This window comes from Triticum aestivum, chromosome 3D, assembly GCF_018294505.1.
Source record: "Triticum aestivum cultivar Chinese Spring chromosome 3D, IWGSC CS RefSeq v2.1, whole genome shotgun sequence".
Classification (NCBI taxonomy): Eukaryota; Viridiplantae; Streptophyta; class Magnoliopsida; order Poales; family Poaceae; genus Triticum; species Triticum aestivum.
In genome coordinates, this window is record NC_057802.1 from 140,900,271 (window position 1) to 140,909,056 (window position 8,786).

Below are 8,786 nucleotides of genomic sequence, written 5' to 3' on the forward strand. Positions count from 1 at the left end.
TCTTAGCAGAAAGTCTGAAGTTAATTTCAAAAATTACGTGTGACTTACCAAGTCGAGCAAGATGTTGGTGGCCTTCTTAAATTCAGAGATTTACAAATTGTTGTGCCTGGAAGTGCATCAGTTAATTGTCTTGCAAAAATCCTGTCTTGTCGATGCAAAACTTAAACTGTAGGACCATCGAAACCAAACAGATAATCAGATTCGTTGCATCAGAGAACTGACAGACACACATACAAAACAGGGGATAAATAATCTGAACACACAAAATGACATCTACGCATTAGGGGAGCAGGTGAATCAGCTCACCGTCGCCCGAGCTACTGCGAGTAGTCGTGAGGGTGGTTCTGCGTACACATGTTGTATAACCAACTGCGCAATAAAAAAGACAAACAGGAGGCACCAAGATCAGCACCAGATCAGATAGAATCAGACCTAGCCTAGGCATGGCCAGGCGGAGGCGACTTACGTGTAGAGCATTACGAGTCCTCGGAGTTCAAGTGCGGCTCTAGCTTGTCCTCAAGGATGTTGATGCCCATGTGCATGAAGTTTCACACGTCCTCCAGATCAATGGTCTTGCAATCCTGGCCTTGCCCCGCAAGTCGCCATCGCCGCCGTAGCCGCCGGTTCTTTTTCATTGGCGGCCACAAACCCTAGAGGAGGTTGGGTTTAGTTGCGTCCATCGCTGTGTGGGGCTTGCGTCGATTGCGGAAGAGAGAGGGAGAGAGAGGGAGAGAGAGAGAAAGAGATAGATAGAGAGAAAGAGAGAGATGGTTGGGGTGGGTGTCGGGTGACCGGATTATGTTTAGGGGTTCTGTCTCTAATGTTTCAGTTGGAGAAAAGTTCGCTTCCGCTTCTGCGGGGTCCAGGAAGGAGGAGCGAACGGGAGGGCCGTCAAGCGGACACGGGTTCACTCTTGCCGCAGATCTTAGCCACATATATGGTCAATCAAACGGTAAAAAATTAAGATAACGTGAAAGCACGAGAGAGCAGAGAAATCAAATAATGAGAATAAATTATTTAGATATTATAGATGAGACCCGAGAGACGAGAGGGTGAGGACGTCCGATCCGTAGACAAATCCAAAAACACCATTTTAGATATCCAGGTGGAAGAAGCATTCAAAAGAATTTTAGTACCCATTCCACAAAACTCAAATCAAACAACGCTCCAGTCTGGCTTCTTCCACCTCCTGTCCTTGTGCAGTCCCCCCTTCGCCCAGCCTCCCGGCGAATCCAAATCCCTGAGAAATATCTCGCGCCGCCTAGCTGCCTCGGATGCTCCCGGCCTCGCACCCGCTGCTCTACGCGTGCGCCTTCCGCGACAGCGCCCTCGTCGCCGAGCTCGCCCACGACCCGGACGCCGGAGGCGCCGGCACCGGCGACCTGCCGGCGCTCGCCGCCGCGCTCGCTGCCTCGGCGCCTCCGCACCACCGCTACGTCACCCACTCCACGGCGGGGCGGGCGCACGCGCTTCTCCTCGCTCCGCCGCTCGCGCTCGCCGCGGTCTCTCTCGCGCCGCAGCTCCCGGCGTCCCACCTCCTGCTCTTCCTCCGCCGCCTGCGATGCCTCCCCGAGTTCAGGATGCGCGAAGAGATGGCGCGGCTGGCGCTCCGCCTGCCGTTCCCCAACGAGGAGGCGCTCGCGCGCGAGGCTGCTGACGTCGCCGCCGCTGAGGCCGAGGCGGAGGAGGCGACGCGGAGGGAGGCCGAGCTCGCGCGGGGGACGCCCAAGCGGGAGCATGGAGCTCGCAGTGGCGCCGGGCGGGCGTGGAGGCGCCAGCTCTGGCTGATCGTCCTCGTGGATCTCGTGCTCCTCGGTGTACTCTTCGCGGCCTGGCTCGCCGTGTGCAGGGGTTTCAGCTGCATTGGCCGGTAAATAGATTAAAAAAAGGTATAGACGTGCACATCATTTATCTCTCGCTTTATTGGTTCCAATGTGGAGAGTGTAGACTGTAGAACCAGAGCCATGGTTAGAAACACAGTGGGTTAGTGTGAACAAATAATGGTTGTGAATTGGGTTCATAAAGGCTGAGCAAAACTATGGCCTGAATCTCTTCTACTAAAGGGAGAGGCCAAGTGTGTGTTGAGCCGTTGAGGGTGGGAGGGTGGGGTTCTGAATTCATGAAGTTTGTGTCAGTTGCATTGGAGGATCTGGGCACAGTTACAGATATTCTGAGATGCCTGCAAGTATGATCATTTTTTTTTAGAAAAGGAGGAATACCCCCGGCCTTTGCATCTGGACGATGCATACGGCCAATTTATTAATTATTAACACAAGACCTTACAAAGTCGTACAACAGTAAGACCAAAGCCACCATCTTCGCAACCTCTGTCGCTACTCCTATCTAACTGATGAAGGGGCGCTGATGGTCTGGGCCTAATACCAAACAGACCTTGCAGCCAAACCTAACATCTAAGACCTGAGGTCCCAACCAGGACGCCTGCCGGGTATGGGCACCCACCAGTCCGGCGTGCTCCTCAACCAGGACGCCTGCCGGGTTTGAGGCCGCCACAGCCACCCGCCACATATCCATCTTCAGAGCTGTACTGTTGCATCGGCCTTGCCCGGTCTCGCTGCCGCCGACGCCACCACGACGCCAAACAGCGTCGACCTCCTGCGCGTGTCCGTCACCACACATCTGACGCCAAGCCTCCGCTGCTCCATGCCGCCAAGAGCCGCCGCCAAGAATATGTAGAACGAAACACCGCTCCACCGAAAGGGAGGCAGCACACCCCCACCCCTCACCTGCAGACCCTTCCATCCGATCCCAATGTCCTTGGCGTCGCCTCCAGGAAGGTTACGGTGCACGGGGCGCCGCCGACGCCCGATCCGCATCGGATCTTGGGCTTTCACCCGGACATGGGTCGGAGTGGAGAGATGGTGCCCTCAGCAGCGCCCCAAAGGAGGAAAGCGGCACCAAAAAGCGGCGTCGCCGCTGCCGGCCAGCCAAGGCGGCCAAGGTTTCCCCCGGACACCGATCTGCTCCACCAGAACACACCGCCGAATCGGGGACTGGGAAGGGATGCATGGAAGGGAAGGAGGCAATACCTCCAGATCTGGCACGCCTGCGGCTCGCCGTCCTCACGGCCGAACCCTCAGGCACGCCGCACGCCACGCCAGCAGGGGCCGCCGCCGCTGGATCCGATGGCCTCCGCGAAGAAGAAGCGCCGAAGACCCCGCCGCCACCTTCCTCGGCGCCCGCGCGGGCTTTCCCGGCGGTCGTCTCCGGTGGCGGCGAGGGGGGTGGGGAGGTGGGGGGAGGCGGCGGGGGAAAACCCTAGACTCCCCCGAGTCGCCCTAGGGGCGACGCGAGGGACGGGAGGGAGGGACGGGAGGGACGCGAGGGACTGGTGGTTTCAGCGCTCAGTCGATTCTCTGGAAACTGTGTCACGCCCAATTTCGAAAGTATGATCATGAAATGCTAAGACGGGCAACACAATGTGTGCAAGTCGGCGGATCTGGCTTTTATCTTATGTTACACACAAATATACAAATTCGTTGCATCTCTTGCTTCAGCAGTTTGTGTTTCCTGAAAACATCATGCAGTTTTCTTTCTTCTTGTGGAACATCAAGTAGTTGAGGAGGCTGTGCTCAAAGTTGCCAGGGTTAGGTTTCTAGATTGGACCATTCTTTATTTGACTGGTTATGATTGTAGGATCTGACAAAATACAGAAGCTACATATATTTAGGTCAAGTATATACTGAGATATTTATTTTTGATAATACCAAAATTGATTTTAATGAAACCTTTTCATACAAGCTGTGTAGTTCAATTTCAGTATCAAACTTATTTAATTTATGTTACCCGTATCGAAAACATTTTCCTAACTTACAACATGTGACGAGAACATAATAATATAAGCAGTGAAACTTATAGAGCTAAAAACGTTATCAGTTCAATGGCATAGTTAACAACTTAAATTAATATGATCATTGTATAAAGCTTCTGTAAAATCCTGATTACCAGATCGTGCAAGCTTTGTTTGACTGTCAGACCCTACGCTCAGTACAGTGATCATGGTGAATGTGTATGTTTGATATCATGTCAAGTGCTTTAGGTGAGCTAAAATGCGGGGCTGTTGAGTGCGTCTGTCTTGCAGCTGCTCTGTCGCCATCAGCAGCAAAAATGATGCTGGCTTGTGTAGATATGCTCTTCTCTCAAGTCTGAAGATCCACCATCCATAATCTGGGTACTTTGATGAAGACGTTGTCCATCCACAAGCTATTGTACACCTGCCTAGATCTCAGCTTTTGATAGCAGATGATAGCATCATCATTGCTGGACATGATGAGACTGGCACCAGATGAATAGGTTATGGTCTCTAAGAGCACACATTAGGCAAGGTGGGTCTCCTCCATGTTCTGTTTTGCAGGCGATGAGACTGTAGTACATGCACTTATCTCCTACAAAGTGGCAAGCCAAACTGGAAACATTAGTGCAGAGTAGGATGCCCTAGTAATATTTGTAACTTGTAGACCGCTTCCAAATTGGCGCAGAAGGAACACTGGTAAAATGGCATTATTGTAGTTTAGTGCCGAATGAATCATGCAAAGGAGTTAAGTGATGAGTTGACAGCCACCATTGATAGCTTCACTGGATCTGTTGTAGGAGCTGTTGTTGAGATGAAAGTGAAAACTGCCCTCGTAGTATCAGGTCTTTTGAGATATGAATATAATGTTAGACTACAAGTAGTTCTCTGTGACGAAATACTGGCAATGACAGGATATGGTATTTCAGTTTTTTTAAATATGTTTATGTTTGTTGGGTTGACTTGATTAATGTTGCAAACAAATACTTGTTCTGTTGAGTGGTGATTCAAACGCTTGCAATTACGGCATGTTTGGTTGGTATCCACATTTACCAAAGATGTGGATACTGCTCATGGTTGCACAGATGTGTCACACCACATTCTCTCACCACTATGCCTGCCTGTCATAGACCTCTATTTTTGCCAAACTTCGGCTAGGTTGTGGATACAAGTTATCCTTGGAAGGAAAGAAAATTCCAAATCCACTTTGTCTATGAATAAGCTATAATTAATGCGAATAAGGCACCCTTTTTTAGTTCCATTTCACTACTTCACTCCCATCTAGACCTAAGAAAGACCCGATGCACTGAAATTCCACTAATATACGAAATATATAGTGTACCGAACCTATAAAGTTAGAACTTTGGATTAATAATTGGTGGAGTACCAGGCAATCCGAAACTCTCTTAACTGATATTCTAGAGAAAAGGATTCTAGAAAGATGCGTAGAATTAGAAGAACTTTCTCTCTTGGACGAGATAATAAAAGGGAAACTAAAGACACGTGTACAAAAACCTCCTACATCACAGAAGGAAACAATATTAATAGTAAGTAGTCTAGTTAAATTTGTTTTTTCATTGCATCCACTTAAATTCAATAAAGTAAAATAAAATAAAATCAAAGATAGTTCTCGACCAAAGAATCCATGGGGGGAGAGAAAAATAATATAAGAATAGACTATAGTAAAGAGTAAATAAAAAAAAGTAAAAGGATAAAACCAACGAATAGTTCATGCTTAAACATCCCACGAGATGCTTCAAAAGTGCATACAAATTATTCTAAGAATAAGGATTGCTATCAACCAAATATACCCTTACGATGCTGGTATATGATATCTGGTAATATGGTAATATATGCGTATATATAGGTCATGATTTCCTTGTTTGCAACTAAAGGGCAAAACTTCTAGTGATATAATGCAGCTTATTTTGAGGAGAAATGAAAGAAAATATAAGCCAGCAAATGTGATCTACAAAGATAAGATGCTTGCAACACCAAAGCAGTCCATTCCTAACTTTGACTGGATCAGCGATAATTCTCAGGACCGAAGAGTCCCCCAAAGGCCACATAAGATACTTGAGCTGATTTGGTTGGAACTCCCTTGCAGTCGAGTTTAGATGCATGGTAATCTTTACTTTTCATGACCTCGCTTTTCTTTGGGAATGTTTTTAATTAGAATAATTGGAATCTTCTGGTTCCCATTTATTCTCTTGGCACCATCTCAACTTTACTTTCGTCTATTTGCATATGAATTATGCAGATATCATTTGTTGATGGTGGATCCTAGGGGTCGTGTGTGGAGGAACAAAATGAAAGAGAGCGATTTATGCAAACTCAGCGAAGCATGAAACAAAAAACTATAGTGTGTGTACTACCTAATAATCTTATTGAGCTTCTCATGTGCAGAGTTTCTTATGCAAGTAAACTTTATTTGCACCATATCATGTCTTGTCACGATTTGTGCTGGAAATAAATCTAAACTAAACAATGTGACACGAACTAGTCTGGCATATGCTGCCTTAGTCCTAGTGTGTCAGCCTTGCACGCTGACCACAATGGTCATATAACTCCTACCTACTGTGTCCCAGAGCCACTCAACAGACCCTCACAGCCTCAATTGTTACCGAAACAATTGCAACTGCCACACGTGTTATTCCTTGTGCTGTGTGTGTTTGAGAAAGACAAACAGTACCAAAACCACTTAAGTTCACCCAATTCCTGGGCCAGCACTTTAGAGGGGCACATGTCCAGATCTCTGCTTTCTTTCAGCAATCTAGAGGACAGGGGCGAGCACCTTGAAGACATCTTATGTTTGTCCTATTCCCAGTTGTATAGCTTAGCCAACTTTTTTGGGCCTAGAAACTCATGCTGCCCTCTCTACATATTTACCTCCTAGTCTCCTACATAGCATATGTTGCTTTGACACTAGTCCGTATATCGTGTATTTGATAGACGATCAAGTCCAGGGGTGGAAATACCCCCCTTGATAAGCAAAGCCATAGCTCATTCGTGTTTGTCACTAGGAAACTAATGTTAATACCACATATATACCTAGTCCATGCATTTATAGGATATACGATCAAGTCCAGGGGGTGGAAATATCTCCCCTCTTCTTAATGAGTTTGCGTCTAATAAAAATAAGCAAGCCATAGCTTATTTGGTGGATTACTTGGTTCAATACTCTCCATGGAATTTAATGTTTTGTCACTGGCCCAATAATGTTAATACCACACGTACGCCTAGTCCCTGCATCGCATGTAGAATACATGCGATCGACTCCAGGGGTGGAAACTTCTCCCCTCTTTATAATGGGAACTCCATAATTAGTAATATAATATGCGGCTTCCAGAAATAAGGAGGCCATAGCTCATTTGGTGGACGCCTGGGTTCAACACTGTCCCTGGAATTTCATGTTTTGTCACTGGCCAAAAAAGATTAACACCACATATCTGGTGTTTGGTACTTGACCATATCTAAATCAGACATGGCTGCTAACTATGCATATCATATCGTTACAAGTATACCAATGCTCAATAGGTGATAAGCAAGGCGGCGAATACTTATTCATTTATGTTTAATTTTATAGAGTATATTAAGAGCCGTTAGATGCTCGCCTTACGTGAGGTTAGGTGTTGCTTTTATTTTTGAACTGGTTTGTGTCACCGTGTGTTGGAAATTTTATAAATAGGGACACATGTCAGTGGTATGCCAGAGCTGTTTCCAACATCGGGCACAAAGATTTTGTGGCGTGTAGATGCAGCCCAATATTGGGTCATCTAGCTAATTAAAAAGAGTAATTGTCTCGTTGTGTAGAATTGTTATGTACTAAAAGATAAAAAGTTCAGGTCATATCAAATTTGATTAAGGCTAGATTTGATATGTGGTGTAGATAAGGAGTTTGTATCCTTACAGGTGGTAGTTTGCATGTGCATGCAGATATTCGGAACTAAAATTGCAACAGTTTGTGCTTGTATTTATTCAATTTTGGCAATCCTTGTATTGTGCACACCCTTCCACACCTATGCTTGACAGCATGCAAATTGTGAAGTCTTTATTGCAGTGACCTTTTTTTTTGTCTAATGCAACCAGGTGTTGCACTATCTGTTTTGTACCATTCATTTGATCTGTTTTGAACCTTCTCCGGTGCTACCAGAATTAGACCCTTTTTTTTAACAATCGAAATTTTGACTTTGGGGAGATTACATCAAACTACCATTTGATTATGTGGAGTATAATGCAAATGTTTCTGGATTTAAGAATATCGTTGAACAAAAGGTGTTAAGAAGCTTAGAAAGTAACCTTGTTTGAACTGAATGTTCATACTATTGTACCATATTTTCTCATCTTTTTTTTTTCCTCTGTAGGCTGCCCAACTTTCAAGTGAAAATATGGAGGTTATTTACAGAGTTGTTTCTCCTGATGCATGATTAATCAAAACTGATGGTGATATCACCATAGCATAGCCAAACTCTGCCAGAGATTTACAAAGCAAAGGGAAGGCACTCAACACCCATAGTTACCTCCCTTGTGGTATGGAACATCTTTGAAAAGCGAAGCCAAATGAGCTTGCTGGACTTGTTATGTTTGAATTTGTTGGTTTGGTTGTTGAGGACACCTGTACACGCAGTGTAATTTGTTTGTTCGTTTTTTATACAAAGCAAATGTTCTTTTGTTTTCGCTGCATTGGTCTCCTTCTTTATCACTGTTCTGGCAAGGACAGGCAGATGCATCTGAATCTCAAGTCATTGCCATTGGCAGCCCTATCTTTCCCCTTCGTTTTTGCTCTGTTTTTTTACAAGTGCCCTGGCCATGTAAATCGCTTCAATCTTCACCTGGGAGCTCCCTTATTTTCAATACCGCTGTGTTGCAATCTGTTGAACCGTGATGGGATCTGTACACAGATGTTGAGGACCAATGCCTTTTTTTTCCCTTGCGGGAAGAAGTCCAATGCCCTTCATCAGTACGAGTACTGATACTA

The 8,786-nt window shown here is 45.9% G+C and overlaps 1 protein-coding gene across 1 annotated transcript; it reads left to right on the forward strand.

Annotated features, from left to right (window-relative positions):
* Positions 1–1,128: 1,128 nt before the first annotated feature.
* On the forward strand, positions 1,129–8,485 carry LOC123077910 (uncharacterized). Its single transcript, XM_044500278.1, has 2 exons — positions 1,129–1,889; positions 8,173–8,485. Exon 1 carries the CDS (start codon positions 1,275–1,277, stop codon positions 1,872–1,874), a length of 600 nt encoding a protein of 199 aa, XP_044356213.1. The 5' UTR covers positions 1,129–1,274; the 3' UTR covers positions 1,875–1,889; positions 8,173–8,485.
* The last annotated feature ends 301 nt before the right edge of the window (positions 8,486–8,786 follow it).